General features: G+C 46.9%; 1 protein-coding gene across 1 annotated transcript in view; it reads left to right on the top strand.

Annotated features, from left to right (window-relative positions):
- Positions 1-9,435: 9,435 nt before the first annotated feature.
- LOC120062088 (rod cGMP-specific 3',5'-cyclic phosphodiesterase subunit alpha-like) overlaps positions 9,436-24,586 on the top strand; it is a 30,654-nt gene continuing 15,503 nt past the window's right edge. The window contains exons 1-9 of the mRNA XM_039011896.1: positions 9,436-9,912; positions 11,698-11,850; positions 11,936-12,025; positions 12,145-12,285; positions 12,475-12,549; positions 12,697-12,761; positions 12,942-13,008; positions 13,356-13,403; positions 13,754-13,903. Coding sequence (XP_038867824.1) covers positions 9,436-9,912; positions 11,698-11,850; positions 11,936-12,025; positions 12,145-12,285; positions 12,475-12,549; positions 12,697-12,761; positions 12,942-13,008; positions 13,356-13,403; positions 13,754-13,903 — 1,266 coding nt within the window. The remainder of the gene's footprint in view (positions 9,913-11,697; positions 11,851-11,935; positions 12,026-12,144; positions 12,286-12,474; positions 12,550-12,696; positions 12,762-12,941; positions 13,009-13,355; positions 13,404-13,753; positions 13,904-24,586) is intronic.

The raw sequence follows: 24,586 nt of genomic DNA, 5'->3' as shown, positions 1-24,586 counted from the left end.
CAAGCAAGCCTCTTCTTCATATTTGTTCCCTTTAGTAGTGGTTTCTTTGCAGCAATTTGACCATGAAGGCCTGATTCACACAGCCTCCTCTGAACAGTTCATGTTGAGATGTGTCTGTTACTTGAACTCTGTGAAGCATTTATTTGGGCTGCAATTTCTGAGGATGGTAACTCTAATGAACTTAACCTCTGCAGCAGAGGTAACTCTGTGTCTTCCATTCCTGTGGCGGTCCTCATGAGAGCCAGTTTCATCATAGCGCTTGATGGTCTTTGCATCTGCACTTTTCCGGATTGACTGACCTTCGTGTCTTAAAGTATTGATGGACTGTAATTTATCTTTGCTTATTTGAGCTGTTCTAGCCATAATATGGACTTGGTCTTTTACCAAATAAGGCTATCTTCTGTATACCACCCCTACCTTGTCCCAACAAAACTGATTGGCTCAAATGCATTAAGAAGGAAAGAAATTCCACAAATTAACTTAAAACAAGGCACACCTGTTAATTGAAATGCATTCCAGGTGACTACCTCATGAAGCTGGTTGAGAGAATGCCAAGAGTGTGCAAAGCTGTCATCAAGGCAAATGGTGGCTACTTTGAAGAATCTCAAATATAAAATATATTTTGATTTGTTTAACACTTTTTTGGTTACTACATGATTCCCTTGAATGAGTAGGTGTGTCCAAACTTTGGACTGGAACTGTATATATAAAGTATTTAGGGGAATTTCTCCCATTCTTCTCTGCAGATTCTCTTAAGTTCTGTCAGGTTGGATGGGGAGAGTCGCTGCACAGCTATTTTCAGGCCTCTCCAGAGTTGTTAGATAGGGTTCAAGTCCAAGCTCTGGCTTGGCCACTCAAGGACATTCAGAGACTTGTCCCGAAGCCTCTCCTGTGTTGTTTTGGCTGTTTTCTCAGGATTGTTGTCTTGTTGGAAAGTGAACCTTTGCCCCAGTCTGAGGTCCTGAGTGCTCTGTAGAAGGTTTTCATCAAGGATCTCTCTGTACCTTGCTCCGTTCATCTTTCCCTCGATCCTGATTAGTCTCTCAGTTATCCATTTTGGTAACACTTTTTAATTATGTTGTAGTTAACATGAACTAAAGCATTCACAAAGCAGTATCCTTGTTTATTAAAGGCAATAATACATTGTTTCTTAGAGCAGGTATTCATGTTAGTAAAGTGGCAATTCTTGAATGGCGCTGGTATTTGAGCATGGCATTTTGGGAAAAATGTATTTCATTTTTCTAGATTGTTTTTTAATCTAAATCAACTAACCTGTCCTGAGTCAGAGTAGTGTTGAACAGTAACGCAAAAATTACTTGCATTAAAATGTTGAAGGAGGAAAGGAGTAAATCAGTTGCATATCAGACCACCTCACAATCAGAAATAACGAGCAGAGCCTGGTTTAACTAAAAACATTTACTTACAGAGTATATAAATTTAGGTACATTCAGAAAGGCACTTCATTAAACATGATATAATTTCAGAGGCACTTGAAAGTACAGGAGAACATTTACAATTTCCAGTAATAAATATTTCCCATCTGATGATCTCGTATGATCTCGACATTGATTGTCTGTATATTCTACATGCAAATATAACAGTTTTACAACTACAATAAACTAAAGCAGACGGTAACACTCTTTCCCAGCACGTATTACTGACTCTAGTATAACTTTAGTCATATGTATCCATAAATATATACTGCTATGGCTAAACAACCATAAGAACATAAATAAAATAATAAAAAAGAAACATACAGCATTAAGGTATCAAAACTTCTGGCATGGCCTAAACTGACTGGAGTGAAGGATTCTGGGAGTGTATCTGAGCAGCAGTCTGGAAGGCTGTAAGTGTAATAGGTCATTAGATGTGTTTTTCTACCTAAAAAATGACTTTCTACTGTGAATAAACTTCTTACATTCCAGAAAGCTAAGACAACACATTTATCAATCACTACCTCACCGCAAGTTGCAACTGAAAAACAATCATGTATAATTTATAACTGATACATTCTCATACTGCATTCAAAACAGATAACACCCTCTTACTCTATAACCATTCATCTTGTTGACACCAGCTCTACTTTTGCTGTGGTAACAAAGGATCGAAAATGTCAACAACAGTAACATTCCCACTGTTTAAACAAGAAACAAACATGGAGGGAAAAAATTGGCTGCTAAATCATGGTGCCACAGCCAGAGGACCAAATCCATCTCCGAACATTGCTTAAAAAAAGTGTCCTAAAACTTGACAATGCATGACAATGCATTCTGTATTAGATGAGATTGTAACAGCAAGTTCATTTTGGTTCACAGTCTGACAAGATCAAGATTAAGATTACATAGCTATACTGTAAACATGACATTCAACTTTCAGATCAAAGAATTGTAATCGTGCAATAAGCACAGCTTTTTGGATACATTTACATATGTTTCCGTTAGGCACAATAACAATATTGGTTGTGATTTATGTTGTTTGAGATAGATATTTTATATATGTTTAGGTTGTGTATAAAGATATGTTTCTGTAGATATACTGTACGTTGACTTCGGAAAGAATTCAGACCCCTTGACATTTTCCACATTTGTTACGTTACAGACTTATTCTAAAATTGATTACATCAATCTACACCCATAATGACAAAGGAAAAAAGGTTTTTAGAAATGTTTGCAAATTTCTGACAAATAAAAACCTGAAATATCAGACCCTTTACTTTGTTGAAGCACCTTTGGCAGCGATTACAGCATTGAGTCTTCTTGGGTATGACGCTACTAGCTTGGCACACCTATATTTGGGGTATATATTAGCTATTTTATATTAGCTATTTTCAGGTCTCTCCAGAGATGCTTGATCGGGTTCAAGTCCGGGCTGGGCCACTCAAGGACATTCAGAGACTTGTCCCGAAGCCACTCCTGCGTTGTCTTGTCTGTGTGCTTAGGGTCGTTGTCTTGTTGGAAGGTGAACCTTTGCCCCAGTCTGAGGTCTGAAGCGCTCTGGAGCAAGTTTTTATCAAGGATCTCTCTGTACATAGCTCTGTTCCTCTTTGCCTCGATCCTGACTAGTCTCCCAGTCCCTACCACTGAAAAACATTCCCACTGCCACCACCGTGCTTCACCATAGGGATGTTATTGGCCAGATGATGAGTGGTGCTTGGTTTCCTCCAGATGTGATACTTAGCGTTCAGGCCGAAGAGTTCAATCTTGGTTTCATTAGACCAGAGAATGTTGTTTCTCATGATCTGAGAGTCATTTAGGTGCCTTTTGACAAACTCCAAGTGGCCTGTCATGTACTTTTTTCGGAGGAGTGGTTTCCATCTGGGCACTCTACCATAAAGTCCTGATTGGTGGAGTGCTGCAGAAATGGTTGTCCTTCTGGAAGATTCTCCTATCTCCACAGAGGAACTCTGGAGCTCTGTCAGAGTGACCATCAGGTTCTTGGTCACCTCCCTGACCAAGGCCCTTCTCCCCCGATTGCTCAGTTTGACGGGCAGCTAGGAACATCTTGGTGGTTCTAAGCTTCTTCCATTTAAGAATGATGGAGGCCACTGTGTTCTTTGGGACCTTCAATACAGAAATGTTTTAGTAGCCTTCTCCAGATCTGTGTCTCGACACAATCCTGTCTCGGTGCTCTATGGACAATTCCTTCGACCTCATGGCTTGGTTTTTGCTCTGGCATGCACTGTCAACTGTGGGACCTTATATAGACAGGTGTGTGCCTTTCCATATCATGTCCAATCAATTTACCACAAGTGGACTCCAATCAAGTTGTAGAAACATCTCAAGGATGATCAATGGAAACAGGATGCACCTGAGCTCAATTTCGAGTCTCATAGCAAAGGGTCTGAATACTTATGTAAATAAGGTATTTCTGTTAAAAATATATATACATTTGCTAAAGAAATGTAAAACCTTTTTTCGCTTTGTCATTCTGGGCTATTGTGTGTAGATTGGTGAGGATTTTTTTTTTTTTAATCCATTTTAAAATGAGGCTGTAACGTAACATTTGAAAAAAGGGAATGGGTCTGAATACTTTCCCAATGCAATGTAGTTTGGAGGACGACAAAAGTTAGGCTACTAATGTGCATAACAATCATAAGAAAACATGTTATAAATCATAAGACTTAAATTACAAACAAATAATCCACATGAAACATATACATATTTAATATAAACTAATTGGTAAACTAATTTACAAACAAATTTAAGACACACCCACAGACAGATATAGGATATTCGTTAGACCATTTTCAGACAGCAGGGAAAATAATCATGCAGCAACAGGAAATGTGAATATTATGTGGATTATAATTCATGGATATTTTTGTAGGGGTTGATACATTTTTCATTAGGGGAAATCAAGTATGACATTTTAATGTGGAAATTACAATCTTTAGAAGCCTTTTTAACCCTCAAATACATAAAATGTTGGCATTTCCTGCAGTGCAGGAAATTTCTCCTGAAACAGTGTGATCAAATTAAGATGGACATCTGTACCCACACACAACTTCTTTTAAAATAACTTTTAAACAAAGAATATACTGTAAATGAACAATAGTCATTCATCGGAGTAGAGACACACATGATTTTGTATGACTCCTGGTCAAAAACCTACAAAGATCCAGCTAACACAAGGACCATATGCATTTCAGGGAAAATAAGATCCCAATCAGCAATGTTCATTTCCCAGGACAAACTAGTGGGTAACAGCTATCTAACTAAATGTCCATGAATAGACACGTTCATACTGCACCTTAGCCCAGGGCTAAGACCCTCCTTGGGCTAAGGGAGATTTTAGCTCAGGGCTAAGCGTCTCTTCACACTTGCACTTACTGAAGTGGGCTAGCCTAGCACCAACCTTAGCCCCGGCTAGCTAGTGCTGTTCCAGAGCAGGGTTAGCACCGACTTTACGGGGTTAGCCCCAGAAACTCTGTGCCAAAATAGCCTGTGTGAAATTATGTAACAAGTGCGCTGAGAGTCGGGAAGCAAGTTCAGGGAGTGAGTGTTTTAATAAATAAAAGAAACAATGAACATGAAACACAAACAGCGCACCGACATGAACACAGAGTCAATAACACCTGAGGAAAGAACCAAGGGGAGTGACAGATATAGGGAAGATAATCAAGGAGGTGATGGAGTCCAGGTGAGTGTCATGAGGCGCAGGTGCGCAAGACCATGGTGACAGGTGTGCGGGATAATCAGCAGCCTGATGACCTAGAGGCCGGAGAGGGAGTATATGTGACAAATGAGGTCAAGAACAATGCCTAGAATGCTCACTGTCCAATCACAAAAGCTGCATTTTTACTTGATTTACATATGCTCGTGATGCCTGTAATGCACCTTGTTTTGACAAGGAAATTCATACTATTTAATCCTTCCATCTGAAACAAAATACTTTCATCCGTGCAAAAACATTGCTTGCTATGTCTAACAAAAACATTGCTTGCTATGTCTAACAAAAACATTGCTTGCTATGTCTAACAAAAACATTGCTTGCTATGTCTAACAAAAACTTGTGCTATGCAGGCTGGCTCACTTATTCTCACTTAGCCAACTAAAGCTACAAACTTTACAGCTGGAAGGGCAGCAAACGCTACATTTTCCTCAGTGTTCATAGGTTTTCTATTGACAGTTAATTGCATTTATCCATGATAATAATATTGTTGTATGATTTTGCCTGTATCAGAAAAGTGTTTAGTTCACAGCATCTGTAAAGGGGCGAGATCGACTTTTAAAACTGAAACCACAGATAAAACTATTTGGTGAAACATTATTTCCTGAGGTATTTTGGGATCCTGAGTGGCACAGCGGTCTATGGCACTGCATCGCAGTGCAGACCCGATCACAGTGTCATCACAACAGGCCGTGATCGGGAGTCCCATAGGGTGGCGCACAATTGGCCCAGTGTCGTCCGGGTTAGGGGAGGGTCTGGCCGGGGTAGGCCATCATTGTAAATAAGAATTTGTTCTTAACTGACTTGCCTAGTTAAATGAAGGTTAAATCAAATAAAAAGTAAGAACAATTCCGATGTCGACAGACAGACAAGGAAGGTTTATACAAACCATCACTGCTGGAAATCAAATGCTAGGCCAGAAGCAGGAGGAAATAATGTGTTCATGTCTTATTGCTTATACATTGGTCGCGTGTCAGAGATAAAATGTTGGTTGCATGTTGCGTTTGTCCGTTAGCCCAGCGCTTTGAAATACAAGTGTGAATCCTTAGCCCAGGGTTAACAAATGCTTGTGTGAACACAAGCTAAGCTAGCTCAGGGCTAGTCTAGCCTGGGCCCAAGATAGCCTGGTGTTAAGAACAATGCGGTGTGCAAAGGCCTAATATTTCATGTTTATTTCAACCTGTCCCCAAACTAATATAAGTGATTCAACTAACATTGGGAGGCTTAAGCTGCTCCTCATCTGGAGGAAGGCTCTTTGTGGGGCTGTCTGTCACCTGTGGCTGCTGTTGTCTTCTTCCACTGCCCCAAAGTCCTATGATGGAGTGTTTCATCTGGAGTTTCCGTGTTCCAACATCTAGGCATGACCCTGCTTGACTCAGGAAATCCAGCCCTAGGATGCAGTCATCTTGGATAATGGCCAACCAGAACTAGTGCTCCAATGAGACATTGCTGGGAGGGGAAGGGCCCACTGTATCTGGAAGAACACCAGGCTGAACAAGGATGTCAATCAACGCCTGGCAGGCCTCACCACTGATGCTGCATGGAAGGTAGAGGCCATGCATCTGGCCCAAACAACCAACTTGATGTTCCGGCTCAACGGGGGCGTCAGGGGACTGAAATGGTGTTCCCCTCACTTCATCATCCCCCTGGCTTTTCCCGTCAACTCAGGGGCAGGCAAGGGCTGAGGTGGGGCTTCACAATAGCTAGCGATGTGGCCTTTCTGCGCATAGGCAGGCTGGTGTTGACCTCTCGAAGTGGACCGTCGTGGAGTCCACTGCTGGTGTTCCATTTTGGCTTAACAGACCACCTCATCTGATACCTTGGTCTCCAACTCCATTTCTACCCGCCATTCCCTTGGGGTAACTCGACTCTCTGGGCCCAATATGTTTTCCAGGGCCTTAGTGTGGCAGGGAGAACATGCTATTAGAGCCTCACTGGTGTCAAGTCCAGGAGGAAGGGTCCCTCAGGGTGGTAGTTAGGGCAGTGTAGACCCTCAGGGGGGTAGTTAGGTCAGTGTAGTCCCTCAGGATTGTATTTACTGTAGGGCAGTGTATTCCCTCAAGGTGGTAGTTAAGGAAGTGTAGTCCCTCAGGGTAGTAGTTACTGTAGGGCAGTGTATTCCCTCAAGGTGGTAGTTAGGGAGGTGTAGTCCCTTAAGGTGGTAGTTAGGGCAGTGTAGTCCCTCAAGGTGGTAGTTAGGGCAGTGTAGTCCCTCAGGGTGGTAGTTAGGGAAGTGTGGTCCCTCATAGTGGTAGTTATGGAAGTGTAGTCCCTCCACTGGTCAGAGCTAAGATCTAGTAGGGCCTGTAAGGCACTCCCCTCGTCCAGTTCAAGCAACACAGCCATATCCTCTTTCCATCTATTTTGCCACACAGCTAGCTGAAACTGGGCTAGGTAGGGTTCCCAGAGCTCCACTCCTCCGGAGCGGGCAACCTTCATTGTCTGGGTAGGTACCTCATTCCTTTGACCACTACCATCTAGTCCACGTCCGTCTCCATGCCACTGTGTAGGACGACAAGGCAACGCACCTTCCTCCAGGTTGCACTGTGTGGCCTCCACTGGCTAGGAGCAAGCTATCCTAGTATGGGCCCTCCAGGATCAACGGCCGACTTGCCTGTTCCTCCCAGGTGACGTTCATCCTACTTCCCCCGCGTCCAGCTGCTTCACAGTGTTATCCATCTCATCAAGGCTTGGGTTTATAGCTATCCGACTTCTGACACATATGGAATCATGTTGTAACCAAAAAAGTGTTAAACAAATCAAAATATATTTTATATTTGAGATTCTTCAAAGTAGCCACCATTTGCCGTGATGACAGCTTTGCAAACTCTTGGCATTCTCTCATACTAAACAGGTCAAAGCATACTGCTGCCACCACTATAGGCTGGTACATGGACTAGTTCCTCCTGATAGGCTGGTACATGGACCAGTTCCTCCTGATAGGCTGGTACATGGATACACAGCACATGACAAGCACTATTGGAGAATATGGGTTAGGAGTATTTGATACAAATATTGTCAAAACTCAAGGCTTACTGTAAGCTTTTCATTAGGCAAGCACGTCACACAATGTAAGCTCACACTCTGGGAAATAGTTGAACATAAGAGCTTGGTAAGTCACACTCCATCTCATTAATAACACTATTTATTAGCCCAACTGCAGGAGGCTGATACACTAAATCAGTTCACATTATAAACCAGTTCACATCATATTACCCCCCCCCCCCCCCCCCCACCATGAATTTATTAGCTCAACTGCAGGAGGCTGATACACTAAATCAGTTCACATTATATTACTGTACCCCTCCTCTGTTTATTAATTAGCTCAACTGCAGGAGGCTGATACACTAAACCAGTTCACATTATATTACTGTACCCCTCCTCTGTTTATTAATTAGCTCAACTGCAGGAGGCTGATACACTAAATCAGTTCACATCATATTACTGTACCCCTCCTCTGTTTATTAATTAGCTCAACTGCAGGAGGCTGATACACTAAATCAGTTCACATCATATTACTGTACCCCTCCTCTGTTTATTAATTAGCTCAACTGCAGGAGGCTGATGCACTAAATCAGTTCACATCATATTACTGTACCCCTCCTCTGTTTATTAATTAGCTCAACTGCAGGAGGCTGATACACTAAACCAGTTCACATTATATTACTGTACCCCTCCTCTGTTTATTTATTAGCTCAACTGCAGGAGGCTAATGCACTAAATCAGTTCACATCATATTACCCACACTCTGTTTATTGTTTTAATACCATGACAATTTTTTAAATCAAAATATTTATCAGAAAGCACAGTAGGCTATAGATTATTCTCGTGATACTTTAAAATGCAATATTTACTGTAAGGTATTTTGTATTTCATTTTGATTTGATTTGAGAATTCGAAATAAATAAAATGTTACACTAGGCAACAGATAAGTATACCAAAATGTTCAATGAAACAAGACTTCTTTCTGTTGTAGTCCACAAGTACTGTAGGCCTACAAAAGGTTGTTGAGTGAGGAGACACACTCCAGGTAGGTCTATAATTCAGTACAACGTGTGAGAATAATTTATCGTAATCTGTGTGTAATTGGATTCAGGCTTATCAACACACATGACCATTTAAAACAATCCTGCTAATCCCTATTCTTCTCAGCCACCTGCAGACAGTGTAGCCACACAGCACAGGGCTAACCAGCACAGTGAGCTGAGGAGAGACACTTCCAGCTCTTTGAGGAGCTATAGCATATAGACACACAGCAACTGACAAATGGCAGCCGTGGACAAAGACGTGGCTGAGAAGTTTCTGGACAGCAACCCTGAGTTTGCCAAGCAGTACTATGATACCAAGTTCCGCCCGAAGGTCATCTCGGACCTTTTCAAAGACAACAAGACTTCCCAGGTGAACACCAGCAGCTTCCACGAGCTGAGCACAGTGGAGGAGAGTGAGATCATATTTGACATGGTCAGAGACCTGCAGGACAACATCCAGATGGAGAAGGCTATCTTCAACTTCATGAAACATCTCAGCTTCATGATACGGTCAGAGAAGATGAGCCTGTTCATGTACCGGATGCGTAACGGCACGGCCGAGCTGGCCACGAGACTCTTCAACGTGCACAAGGACGCCACCTTGGAGGAGTGCCTGGTCCAGCCAGACAGTGAGATAGTCTTTCCCATGGACATCGGCATTGTGGGCCATGTGGCCACCACCAAGAAGACTGTCAACATCCCAGATGTCTCAGAGGTAAACATACAAAGCTATAGATCACTGTGGAGAAATCTTGCACTTAAAAGTTCCCATTCCCAATAGCGGTATGGCAACTACAGTTTACCTGCCCGTTTGTGTTACCTTATCAAGTGGTCATGTTTATTCCATGAAATTCCTTTCCAGTGAAGAAATGAGAACACTGACTGTAGGACTCCAGTCAGATTCAGACGCATAGGCCTAGTGTCCTACTGCCTCTAGAGGGCAGCATAAGAGTATCCTATTTGTGATACTACCGCCAGGTCAATCTTACTAGAGCCAATTCATTTGACATTTGGAAGTGATTACCAAGCGTATTTTCATACTTAACATGCGTGCCACTCTACTCCGTATCCTCACTGTTGGGTAGGGCTTGCAAGGTAAGCATTTCACTGTACTTGGCAATGTGACAAATTAGACTTGAACTTGAACACAGTGGATGGCCATCACTGTCAATACCTGTATTAAATGATTTGACCTAAAACTAATACATTTATTCTGTTTTCATATTAAACCATGTACAGATTTTTATTATAGTTACATTCCTATTATCCAGTAGACTTTCTTGTGATACAGACACATCTTTAATCTTGTTATTCATTTGACCAAATACTACAAACTGATAAAATATCCTTTACCAAATACCATAAACGCTCACTGATAAAATATCCTTTACCAAATACCATAAACGCTCACTGATAAAATATCTTTATACCAAATACCACAAACTCTCAATGATAAAATATCCTTTACCAAAATAATACATAGTAGTACAGCCAAAGTATCATCATGATTAGAAAATGTTTCCTATCATAGTCCTGCTCATAGTTCTGCTCATATGTAGCAGTGTGTGGTAAAGGGAGACATATGACTCATATCACTCTAGTTGCCTGGATCTTTTTATGGTAATTAGGGAGAGGATGGATCGAGCTCTGGGTCTTTCTTTTCCCTAGTGAAAGACAGAGCCACCATTACTGCGATATGTAAGTGTGGTGTGGGATTACGGCAAGGCAGTCCCCTCCCCCGCCGGTCAGTCATGCAGGCAGGCAGGGCTGCTGGGTGTTACTCGGCCTGCAGGGGATAAGGCCTTTAATCTCAGCTGAATTAGAGCGATCCTGGATTATTTCTAAAGGTCATAGCACAAAGCCATTTTCCTCAAGTCAGCGGAATAACAAGAGAACTCACCTTTATTCTATTTAGTGTTGACCTGTAATGTCCTTTCTCCTTTAATCCACATGTTTTAATCATGATATATATTCCCCAGTCAAGAATAGCCCACAATGACACAGAGATCAAACCATTCTTAGCGTTAGATGATATGTTAGGCAGTGAATTAATCTATTCCTGGATTAATATGAAACTCAGTCTCCACAAAAGCATATTCTGTTTTTAACAATGAGCAAGTTCCCCTCCCCTTAGTAGTGTTCTGAAAGATAGTTTTTACATAATCAAATAATAATTTACCTTTTATTACCTTTGGGACTACACTTCTGCTGTCCCCTATAGGAGAATCGTTTTTGGTTCCAGGTACAACCCTCTCAGGAAAGGGTTCCACATGGAACCAAAATGGGTTATTCAAAGGGTTCTCCTATGGGGAGAACCGAAGAACCCTTTGTGGTTCCACATAACACCTTTTGTTGTGTATGGTTTCACTGTGATGTGCAAGTTGGATGATCTCATCAATGTATTTATGGTCAAAAGTGTCAATTTAATGTAACAAGCTACAGCACATTGATAGATGTTTGTTTATAAATTCTAAATACTTTTCTGTGGTTTTTCCTCCAGAGCAGCCACTACAGTGACTTTGTGGACCAGATCCAAGAATACCAGACCAAGAGTGTCTTGGCTACCCCCATCATGAACGGCAAGGACATGGTGGCTGTTATGATGGCTGTGAACAAGATTGGAGCTCCACACTTCACTAAGCAGGATGAGGAGGTAACCTATCCCTAACCTCTAACCTCTAACCTCCAACCCTAACCTCTCCCTTCAATTATACTGAACGTAGATGTTTCTGCAACAGACTCTGTTGAAGTATCTCAACTTTGCCAACCTGATCCTAAGAGTGTTCCATTTGAGCTACCTTCACAACTGTGAGACCAGAAGAGGACAGGTAAGACCTCTCTTGATTTTATTGATGAGTTTATTGACGATGAGGCCTGCTTATATTTCAGAAATGACATATTTTTCCCTGCTACGACTGTGCTGTCTCTGACATCTCCCACCCTCTAGGTCCTGCTCTGGTCTGCCAGCAAAGTGTTTGAGGAGATGACAGACATTGAGAGACAGTTCCACAAGGCCCTCTATACCATCAGGGATTTCCTTAACTGTGAACGTTACTCTGTTGGCCTCCTGGACATGACCAAGACTAAGGTGAGGTCGGACATGAATCTCAACCTGCTAAAAGCATCAGCATGCTAATGCTCAGGAACCACTCACCATTATCTAGTCATGTTCAGTTGACCTTTTCTTATGTTTAATTCAACATGTTCAATTGATGTGGGTTAATATGTTCCCCTTGTATTTGAGAGGGATTCAATTAAATAACCCTGTGTGTTGCAGGAATTCTATGACCTTTGGCCTGTGCTAATGGGAGAGGTGCCTCAATACGATGGACCCAAGACTCCTGATGGCAGAGTGAGTGACTGGTGACTTAACAGGCAACAGTCAAATGACCTGGACAGATCTGAGCCAACTCAAACATGAATAATGGTAATATATGTAATTTGATACGTTATCCGTATTCAATCTCATTCCAATTACATGTAACTCATTTTTCTCCAGGAAATAAACTTCTACAAAGTGATTGATTACATTTTACATGGAAAAGAGGAGATCAAAGTTTTACCGTGAGTCATTTCATCAATGATGTGGAAAATGGAATTATATATATCACCTTATCATGTATGTGCTGCTTTTACTTCCTTATATTATACAGAACATTTTAGGTGCATATATTACTGCATTTGATTTGGTACTTTTTAAAATAGTAATAGTATAAAATCTCCATCTCCCCCTGTCCTTGTCAGCAACCCTGCTCCGGACCACTGGGCTCTGGTCAGTGGCCTGCCCACCTATGTGGCTAAGGAGGGACTGGTGAGCTGGGAATCCTTCCCTTCCTAAATGAAGAATGAATGCATCCGAAATTGCACCCTTTTCACTATATAGCACACTACTTTTGACCAGGGCCTATAGGGTGCCATTTTGTATGCAGCCCATATCTTCCCTTCCCTGTACGCAGTATTCATGGGCATCACACAACCAGAAAGCCATTAGAGTTTATTATGCAGCTGTCAAACACACACAGCCTGGAAATGAAATGTGCTCTTGCACTGAAATGATGGATAATTGCAATTTTGTGGACATTGTAACTAATCATGCAGTGCTTTTCCATCTGAGCGAGCGTGATCATCCTCTCCTCTCTTTCCTCTTCTCCCCTCCAGATCTGTAACATTATGAACGCGGCACAAGATGACTTCTTCAGCTTCCAAGTAAGATCTGTTCTCCATGATTAGCTCAGTGCTGTTGAACGCACAAATTAAACAAATCTCATCTCTGCTACTGAAGGGGTTAGTGTCCTGTTGCCAAGTTAACTTCCATTATAGTAGACAGGCCTAGACACAATTCAAATAGATTAATCCTGCTATTTCCAACACTGAGGCAAAGACTTACCCATACAAAGTACTGTAAATATTAGTAGTCAAGTCATGCACTGCTGTGAATAAACACATTCAAAGGCAAGTATGGCAGGTTTAAGTCAACAAATATTGTTTTTGTAATGCTATGAACCTATTGCAAAGTCATTGATGTCAGGTGGTTCCTGTTGCCTTGTCCTGTTCAGAAAGGGCCCGTGGATAGCTCCGGCTGGATCATAAAGAACGTCCTGTCCCTCCCCATCGTGAATAAGAAGGAGGAAATAGTCGCAGTAGCCACCTTCTACAACAGGAAAGATGGGAAACCCTTTGACGAGCAGGATGAAACTCTGATGGAGGTATGCTACTGTAAAGTCCAGAGCTGCTGCGACTGAGAGGGAGGTAGAGAGAGACAGCACTGAGTCCAGACATGCTGCTACTGAGGAGGAGGTAGAGAGGACAACACTGAGTCCAGACATGCTGCTACTGAGGAGGAGGTAGAGAGAGGACAGCACTGAGTCCAGAGTTGCTGCTACTGAGGAGGAGGTAGAGAGAGGACAGCACTGAGTTCAGACATGCTGCTACTGAGGAGGAGGTAGAGAGAGACAGCACTGAGTCCAGAGTTGCTGCTACTGAGGAGGAGGTAGAGAGAGGACAACACTGAGTCCAGACATGCTGCTACTGAGGAGGAGGAGGAGAGAGGACAGCACTGAGTCCAGAGTTGCTGCTACTGAGGAGGAGGTAGAGAGAGACAGCACTGAGTTCAGACATGCTGTTACTGAGGAGGAGGTAGAGAGAGACAGCACTGAGTTCGGACATGCTGCTACTGAGGAGGAGGTAGAGAGAGACAGCACTGAGTCCAGAGTTGTTGCTACTGAGGAGGAGGTAGAGAGAGACAGCACTGAGTCCAGAGTTGTTGCTACTGAGGAGGAGGTAGAGAGGACAACACTGAGTCCAGACATGCTGCTACTGAGGAGGAGGTAGAGAGAGGACAGCACTGAGTCCAGAGTTGCTGCTACTGAGGAGGAGGTAGAGAGAGGACAGCACTGAGTCCAGACATGCTGCTACTGAGGAGGAGGTAGAGAGGACAACACTGAGTCCAGACATGCTGCTACTGAGGAGGAGGTAGAGAGAGACAGCACTGAGTTCAGACATGCTGTTACTGAGGAGGAGGTAGAGAGAGACAGCACTGAGTCCAGAGTTGCTGCTACTGAGGAGGAGGTAGAGAGAGGACAGCACTGAGTTCAGACATGCTGTTACTGAGGAGGAGGTAGAGAGAGGACAGCACTGAGTTCAGACATGCTGTTACTGAGGAGGAGGTAGAGAGAGACAGCACTGAGTTCAGACATGCTGCTACTGAGGAGGAGGTAGAGAGAGGACAGCACTGAGTTCAGACATGCTGCTACTGAGGAGGAGGTAGAGAGAGGACAGCACTGAGTCCAGAGTTGCTGCTACTGAGGAGGAGGTAGAGAGAGGACAGCACTGAGTCCAGACATGCTGTTACTGAGGAGGAGGTAGAGAGAGGACAGCACTGAGTCCAGACATGCTGTTACTGAGGAGGAGGTAGAGAGAGGACAGCACTGAGTCCAGACATGCTGTTACTGAGGAGGAGGTAGAGAGAGGACAGCACTGAGTCCAGAGTTGCTGCTACTGAGGAGGAGGTAGAGAGAGACAGCACTGAGTTCAGACATGCTGCTACTGAGGAGGAGGTAGAGAGAGACAGCACTGAGTCCAGACATGCTGCTACTGAGGAGGAGGTAGAGAGAGACAGCACTGAGTCCAGAGTTGCTGCTACTGAGGAGGAGGTAGAGAGAGGACAGCACTGAGTCCAGACATGCTGTTACTGAGGAGGAGGTAGAGAGAGGACAGCACTGAGTCCAGACATGCTGTTACTGAGGAGGAGGTAGAGAGGACAGCACTGAGTCCAGACATGCTGCTACTGAGGAGGAGGTAGAGAGAGGACAGCACTGAGTCCAGACATGCTGCTACTGAGGAGGAGGTAGAGAGAGGACAGCACTGAGTCCAGACATGCTGTTACTGAGGAGGAGGTAGAGAGGACAGCACTGAGTCCAGACATGCTGCTACTGAGGAGGAGGTAGAGAGAGACAGCACTGAGTTCAGACATGCTGCTACTAAGGAGGAGGTAGAGAGAGACAGCACTGAGTTCAGACATGCTGCTACTGAGGAGGAGGTAGAGAGAGGACAGCACTGAGTCCAGACATGCTGTTACTGAGGAGGAGGTAGAGAGAGACAGCACTGAGTTCAGACATGCTGCTACTGAGGAGGAGGTAGAGAGAGGACAGCACTGAGTCCAGACATGCTGCTACTGAGGAGGAGGTAGAGAGAGGACAGCACTGAGTCCAGACATGCTGTTACTGAGGAGGAGGTAGAGAGAGGACAGCACTGAGTCCAGACATGCTGTTACTGAGGAGGAGGTAGAGAGAGAGAGCACTGAGTTCAGACATGATGCTACTGAGGAGGAGGTAGAGAGAGGACAGCACTGAGTCCAGACATGCTGCTACTGAGGAGGAGGTAGAGAGAGGACAGCACTGAGTCCAGAGTTGCTGCTACTGAGGAGGAGGTAGAGAGAGGACAGCACTGAGTCCAGACATGCTGCTACTGAGGAGGAGGTAGAGAGAGACAGCACTGAGTTCAGAGTTGCTGCTACTGAGGAGGAGGTAGAGAGAGGACAGCACTGAGTCCAGACATGCTGTTACTGAGGAGGAGGTAGAGAGAGACAGCACTGAGTCCAGACATGCTGCTACTGAGGAGGAGGTAGAGAGAGACAGCACTGAGTTCAGACATGCTGCTACTGAGGAGGAGGTAGAGAGAGAGAGCACTGAGTCCAGACATGCTGCTACTGAGGAGGAGGTAGAGAGAGACAGCACTGAGTCCAGACATGCTGCTACTGAGGAGGAGGTAGAGAGAGGACAGCACTGAGTTCAGACATGCTGCTACTGAGGAGGAGGTAGAGAGAGGACAGCACTGAGTCCAGACATGCTGCTACTGAGGAGGAGGTAGAGAGAGGACAGCACTGAGTCCAGAGTTGCTGCTACTGAGGAGGAGGTAGAGAGAGGACAGCACTGAGTCCAGACATGCTGCTACTGAGGAGGAGGTAGAGAGAGACAGCACTGAGTTCAGAGTTGCTGCTACTGAGGAGGAGGTAGAGAGAGGACAGCACTGAGTCCAGACATGCTGTTACTGAGGAGGAGGTAGAGAGAGACAGCACTGAGTCCAGACATGCTGCTACTGAGGAGGAGGTAGAGAGAGACAGCACTGAGTTCAGACATGCTGCTACTGAGGAGGAGGTAGAGAGAGAGAGCACTGAGTCCAGACATGCTGCTACTGAGGAGGAGGTAGAGAGAGACAGCACTGAGTCCAGACATGCTGCTACTGAGGAGGAGGTAGAGAGAGGACAGCACTGAGTTCAGACATGCTGCTACTGAGGAGGAGGTAGAGAGAGGACAGCACTGAGTCCAGACATGCTGCTACTGAGGAGGAGGTAGAGAGAGGACAGCACTGAGTCCAGAGTTGCTGCTACTGAGGAGGAGGTAGAGAGAGGACAGCACTGAGTCCAGACATGCTGCTACTGAGGAGGAGGTAGAGAGAGGACAGCACTGAGTTCAGACATGCTGCTACTGAGGAGGAGGTAGAGAGAGACAGCACTGAGTTCAGACATGCTGCTACTGAGGAGGAGGTAGAGAGAGGACAGCACTGAGTTCAGACATGCTGCTACTGAGGAGGAGGTAGAGAGAGGACAGCACTGAGTCCAGAGTTGCTGCTACTGAGGAGGAGGTAGAGAGAGGACAGCACTGAGTCCAGACATGCTGCTACTGAGGAGGAGGTAGAGAGAGACAGCACTGAGTCCAGAGTTGCTGCTACTGAGGAGGAGGTAGAGAGAGACAGCACTGAGTCCAGACATGCTGCTACTGAGGAGGAGGTAGAGAGAGGACAGCACTGAGTCCAGACATGCTGCTACTGAGGAGGAGGTAGAGAGAGACAGCACTGAGTTCGGACATGCTGCTACTGAGGAGGAGGTAGAGAGAGACAGCACTGAGTTCAGACATGCTGTTACTGAGGAGGAGGTAGAGAGAGACAGCACTGAGTTCGGACATGCTGCTACTGAGGAGGAGGTAGAGAGAGAGAGCACTGAGTTCAGACATGCTGTTACTGAGGATGAGGTAGAGAGAGAGAGCACTGAGTTCAGACATGCTGTTACTGAGGAGGAGGTAGAGAGAGAGAGCACTGAGTTCAGAGATGCTGCTACTGAGGAGGAGGTAGAGAGAGAGAGCACTGAGTCCAGTGATGCTGCTACTGAGGAGGAGGTAGAGAGAGGACAGCACTGAGTCCAGAGTTGCTGCTACTGAGGAGGAGGTAGAGAGAGACAGCACTGAGTCCAGACATGCTGCTACTGAGGAGGAGGTAGAGAGAGACAGCACTGAGTCCAGACATGCTGCTACTGAGGAGGAGGTAGAGAGAGGACAGCACTGAGTCCAGAGTTGCTGCTACTGAGGAGGAGGTAGAGAGAGGACAGCACTGAGTCCAGACATGCTGTTACTGAGGAGGAGGTAGAGAGAGGACAGCACTGAGTCCAGACATGCTGTTACTGAGGAGGAGGTAGAGAGAGGACAGCACTGAGTCCAGAGTTGCTGCTACTGAGGAGGAGGTAGAGAGAGGACAGCACTGAGTCCAGAGTTGCTGCTACTGAGGAGGAGGTAGAGAGAGGACAGCACTGAGTCCAGACATGCTGCTACTGAGGAGGAGGTAGAGAGAGGACAGCACTGAGTCCAGACATGCTGCTACTGAGGAGGAGGTAGAGAGAGGACAGCACTGAGTCCAGACATGCTGCTACTGAGGAGGAGGTAGAGAGAGGACAGCACTGAGTCCAGACATGCTGTTACTGAGGAGGAGGTAGAGAGAGAGAGCACTGAGTTCAGACATGCTGCTACTGAGGAGGAGGTAGAGAGAGAGAGCACTGAGTTCAGACATGATGCTACTGAGGAGGAGGTAGAGAGAGGACAGCACTGAGTCCAGACATGCTGCTACTGAGGAGGAGGTAGAGAGAGGACAGCACTGAGTCCAGAGTTGCTGCTACTGAGGAGGAGGTAGAGAGAGGACAGCACTGAGTCCAGACATGCTGCTACTGAGGAGGAGGTAGAGAGAGACAGCACTGAGTTCAGAGTTGCTGCTACTGAGGAGGAGGTAGAGAGAGGACAGCACTGAGTCCAGACATGCTGTTACTGAGGAGGAGGTAGAGAGAGACAGCACTGAGTCCAGACATGCTGCTACTGAGGAGGAGGTAGAGAGAGACAGCACTGAGTTCAGACATGCTGCTACTGAGGAGGAGGTAGAGAGAGAGAGCACTGAGTCCAGACATGCTGCTACTGAGGAGGAGGTAGAGAGAGACAGCACTGAGTCCAGACATGCTGCTACTGAGGAGGAGGTAGAGAGAGGACAGCACTGAGTTCAGACATGCTGCTACTGAGGAGGAGGTAGAGAGAGGACAGCACTGAGTCCAGACATGCTGCTACTGAGGAGGAGGTAGAGAGAGGACAGCACTGAGTCCAGAGTTACTGCTACTGAGGAGGAGGTAGAGAGAGGACAGCACTGAGTCCAGACATGCTGCTACTGAGGAGGAGGTAGAGAGAGGACAGCACTGAGTTCAGACATGCTGCTACTGAGGAGGAGGTAGAGAGAGACAGCACTGAGTTCAGACATGCTGCTACTGAGGAGGAGGTAGAGAGAGGACAGCACTGAGTTCAGACATGCTGCTACTGAGGAGGAGGTAGAGAGAGGACAGCACTGAGTCCAGAGTTGCTGCTACTGAGGAGGAGGTAGAGAGAGGACAGCACTGAGTCCAGACATGCTGCTACTGAGGAGGAGGTAGAGAGAGACAGCACTGAGTCCAGAGTTGCTGCTACTGAGGAGGAGGTAGAGAGAGACAGCACTGAGTCCAGACATGCTGCTACTGAGGAGGAGGTAGAGAGAGGACAGCACTGAGTCCAGACATGCTGCTACTGAGGAGGAGGTAGAGAGAGACAGCACTGAGTTCGGACATGCTGCTACTGAGGAGGAGGTAGAGAGAGACAGCACTGAGTTCAGACATGCTGTTACTGAGGAGGAGGTAGAGAGAGACAGCACTGAGTTCGGACATGCTGCTACTGAGGAGGAGGTAGAGAGAGAGAGCACTGAGTTCAGACATGCTGTTACTGAGGATGAGGTAGAGAGAGAGAGCACTGAGTTCAGACATGCTGTTACTGAGGAGGAGGTAGAGAGAGAGAGCACTGAGTTCAGAGATGCTGCTACTGAGGAGGAGGTAGAGAGAGAGAGCACTGAGTCCAGTGATGCTGCTACTGAGGAGGAGGTAGAGAGAGGACAGCACTGAGTCCAGAGTTGCTGCTACTGAGGAGGAGGTAGAGAGAGACAGCACTGAGTCCAGACATGCTGCTACTGAGGAGGAGGTAGAGAGAGACAGCACTGAGTCCAGACATGCTGCTACTGAGGAGGAGGTAGAGAGAGGACAGCACTGAGTCCAGACATGCTGTTACTGAGGAGGAGGTAGAGAGAGGACAGCACTGAGTCCAGACATGCTGTTACTGAGGAGGAGGTAGAGAGAGGACAGCACTGAGTCCAGACATGCTGTTACTGAGGAGGAGGTAGAGAGAGGACAGCACTGAGTCCAGAGTTGCTGCTACTGAGGAGGAGGTAGAGAGAGGACAGCACTGAGTCCAGAGTTGCTGCTACTGAGGAGGAGGTAGAGAGAGGACAGCACTGAGTCCAGACATGCTGCTACTGAGGAGGAGGTAGAGAGAGGACAGCACTGAGTCCAGACATGCTGCTACTGAGGAGGAGGTAGAGAGAGGACAGCACTGAGTCCAGACATGCTGCTACTGAGGAGGAGGTAGAGAGAGGACAGCACTGAGTCCAGACATGCTGTTACTGAGGAGGAGGTAGAGAGAGAGAGCACTGAGTTCAGACATGCTGCTACTGAGGAGGAGGTAGAGAGAGGACAGCACTGAGTTCAGACATGATGCTACTGAGGAGGAGGTAGAGAGAGGACAGCACTGAGTCCAGACATGCTGCTACTGAGGAGGAGGTAGAGAGAGGACAGCACTGAGTCCAGACATGCTGCTACTGAGGAGGAGGTAGAGAGAGGACAGCACTGAGTCCAGACATGCTGCTACTGAGGAGGAGGTAGAGAGAGACAGCACTGAGTTCAGAGTTGCTGCTACTGAGGAGGAGGTAGAGAGAGGACAGCACTGAGTCCAGACATGCTGTTACTGAGGAGGAGGTAGAGAGAGACAGCACTGAGTCCAGACATGCTGCTACTGAGGAGGAGGTAGAGAGAGACAGCACTGAGTTCAGACATGCTGCTACTGAGGAGGAGGTAGAGAGAGAGAGCACTGAGTCCAGACATGCTGCTACTGAGGAGGAGGTAGAGAGAGACAGCACTGAGTCCAGACATGCTGCTACTGAGGAGGAGGTAGAGAGAGGACAGCACTGAGTTCAGACATGCTGCTACTGAGGAGGAGGTAGAGAGAGGACAGCACTGAGTCCAGACATGCTGCTACTGAGGAGGAGGTAGAGAGAGGACAGCACTGAGTCCAGAGTTGCTGCTACTGAGGAGGAGGTAGAGAGAGGACAGCACTGAGTCCAGACATGCTGCTACTGAGGAGGAGGTAGAGAGAGGACAGCACTGAGTTCAGACATGCTGCTACTGAGGAGGAGGTAGAGAGAGACAGCACTGAGTTCAGACATGCTGCTACTGAGGAGGAGGTAGAGAGAGGACAGCACTGAGTTCAGACATGCTGCTACTGAGGAGGAGGTAGAGAGAGGACAGCACTGAGTCCAGAGTTGCTGCTACTGAGGAGGAGGTAGAGAGAGGACAGCACTGAGTCCAGACATGCTTCTACTGAGGAGGAGGTAGAGAGAGACAGCACTGAGTCCAGAGTTGCTGCTACTGAGGAGGAGGTAGAGAGAGACAGCACTGAGTCCAGACATGCTGCTACTGAGGAGGAGGTAGAGAGAGGACAGCACTGAGTCCAGACATGCTGCTACTGAGGAGGAGGTAGAGAGAGACAGCACTGAGTTCGGACATGCTGCTACTGAGGAGGAGGTAGAGAGAGACAGCACTGAGTTCAGACATGCTGTTACTGAGGAGGAGGTAGAGAGAGACAGCACTGAGTTCGGACATGCTGCTACTGAGGAGGAGGTAGAGAGAGAGAGCACTGAGTTCAGAGATGCTGCTACTGAGGAGGAGGTAGAGAGAGAGAGCACTGAGTCCAGTGATGCTGCTACTGAGGAGGAGGTAGAGAGAGGACAGCACTGAGTCCAGAGTTGCTGCTACTGAGGAGGAGGTAGAGAGAGACAGCACTGAGTCCAGACATGCTGCTACTGAGGAGGAGGTAGAGAGAGACAGCACTGAGTCCAGACATGCTGCTACTGAGGAGGAGGTAGAGAGAGGACAGCACTGAGTCCAGAGTTGCTGCTACTGAGGAGGAGGTAGAGAGAGGACAGCACTGAGTCCAGACATGCTGTTACTGAGGAGGAGGTAGAGAGAGGACAGCACTGAGTCCAGACATGCTGTTACTGAGGAGGAGGTAGAGAGAGGACAGCACTGAGTCCAGAGTTGCTGCTACTGAGGAGGAGGTAGAGAGAGGACAGCACTGAGTCCAGAGTTGCTGCTACTGAGGAGGAGGTAGAGAGAGGACAGCACTGAGTCCAGACATGCTGCTACTGAGGAGGAGGTAGAGAGAGGACAGCACTGAGTCCAGACATGCTGCTACTGAGGAGGAGGTAGAGAGAGGACAGCACTGAGTCCAGACATGCTGCTACTGAGGAGGAGGTAGAGAGAGGACAGCACTGAGTCCAGACATGCTGTTACTGAGGAGGAGGTAGAGAGAGAGAGCACTGAGTTCAGACATGCTGCTACTGAGGAGGAGGTAGAGAGAGAGAGCACTGAGTTCAGACATGATGCTACTGAGGAGGAGGTAGAGAGAGGACAGCACTGAGTCCAGACATGCTGCTACTGAGGAGGAGGTAGAGAGAGGACAGCACTGAGTCCAGAGTTGCTGCTACTGAGGAGGAGGTAGAGAGAGGACAGCACTGAGTCCAGACATGCTGCTACTGAGGAGGAGGTAGAGAGAGACAGCACTGAGTTCAGAGTTGCTGCTACTGAGGAGGAGGTAGAGAGAGGACAGCACTGAGTCCAGACATGCTGTTACTGAGGAGGAGGTAGAGAGAGACAGCACTGAGTCCAGACATGCTGCTACTGAGGAGGAGGTAGAGAGAGACAGCACTGAGTTCAGACATGCTGCTACTGAGGAGGAGGTAGAGAGAGAGAGCACTGAGTCCAGACATGCTGCTACTGAGGAGGAGGTAGAGAGAGACAGCACTGAGTCCAGACATGCTGCTACTGAGGAGGAGGTAGAGAGAGGACAGCACTGAGTTCAGACATGCTGCTACTGAGGAGGAGGTAGAGAGAGGACAGCACTGAGTCCAGACATGCTGCTACTGAGGAGGAGGTAGAGAGAGGACAGCACTGAGTCCAGAGTTGCTGCTACTGAGGAGGAGGTAGAGAGAGGACAGCACTGAGTCCAGACATGCTGCTACTGAGGAGGAGGTAGAGAGAGGACAGCACTGAGTTCAGACATGCTGCTACTGAGGAGGAGGTAGAGAGAGACAGCACTGAGTTCAGACATGCTGCTACTGAGGAGGAGGTAGAGAGAGGACAGCACTGAGTTCAGACATGCTGCTACTGAGGAGGAGGTAGAGAGAGGACAGCACTGAGTCCAGAGTTGCTGCTACTGAGGAGGAGGTAGAGAGAGGACAGCACTGAGTCCAGACATGCTGCTACTGAGGAGGAGGTAGAGAGAGACAGCACTGAGTCCAGAGTTGCTGCTACTGAGGAGGAGGTAGAGAGAGACAGCACTGAGTCCAGACATGCTGCTACTGAGGAGGAGGTAGAGAGAGGACAGCACTGAGTCCAGACATGCTGCTACTGAGGAGGAGGTAGAGAGAGACAGCACTGAGTTCGGACATGCTGCTACTGAGGAGGAGGTAGAGAGAGACAGCACTGAGTTCAGACATGCTGTTACTGAGGAGGAGGTAGAGAGAGACAGCACTGAGTTCGGACATGCTGCTACTGAGGAGGAGGTAGAGAGAGAGAGCACTGAGTTCAGACATGCTGTTACTGAGGATGAGGTAGAGAGAGAGAGCACTGAGTTCAGACATGCTGTTACTGAGGAGGAGGTAGAGAGAGAGAGCACTGAGTTCAGAGATGCTGCTACTGAGGAGGAGGTAGAGAGAGAGAGCACTGAGTCCAGTGATGCTGCTACTGAGGAGGAGGTAGAGAGAGGACAGCACTGAGTCCAGAGTTGCTGCTACTGAGGAGGAGGTAGAGAGAGACAGCACTGAGTCCAGACATGCTGCTACTGAGGAGGAGGTAGAGAGAGACAGCACTGAGTCCAGAGTTGCTGCTACTGAGGAGGAGGTAGAGAGAGGACAGCACTGAGTCCAGACATGCTGCTACTGAGGAGGAGGTAGAGAGAGACAGCACTGAGTTCAGAGTTGCTGCTACTGAGGAGGAGGTAGAGAGAGGACAGCACTGAGTCCAGACATGCTGTTACTGAGGAGGAGGTAGAGAGAGACAGCACTGAGTCCAGACATGCTGCTACTGAGGAGGAGGTAGAGAGAGACAGCACTGAGTTCAGACATGCTGCTACTGAGGAGGAGGTAGAGAGAGAGAGCACTGAGTCCAGACATGCTGCTACTGAGGAGGAGGTAGAGAGAGACAGCACTGAGTCCAGACATGCTGCTACTGAGGAGGAGGTAGAGAGAGGACAGCACTGAGTTCAGACATGCTGCTACTGAGGAGGAGGTAGAGAGAGGACAGCACTGAGTCCAGACATGCTGCTACTGAGGAGGAGGTAGAGAGAGGACAGCACTGAGTCCAGAGTTGCTGCTACTGAGGAGGAGGTAGAGAGAGGACAGCACTGAGTCCAGACATGCTGCTACTGAGGAGGAGGTAGAGAGAGGACAGC

Source organism: Salvelinus namaycush, chromosome 17 (genome assembly GCF_016432855.1).
Source record: "Salvelinus namaycush isolate Seneca chromosome 17, SaNama_1.0, whole genome shotgun sequence".
Classification (NCBI taxonomy): Eukaryota; Metazoa; Chordata; class Actinopteri; order Salmoniformes; family Salmonidae; genus Salvelinus; species Salvelinus namaycush.
The sequence above is the reverse complement of the archived record's forward strand: the minus strand, read 5'-3'. Positions and strand labels throughout refer to the sequence as shown.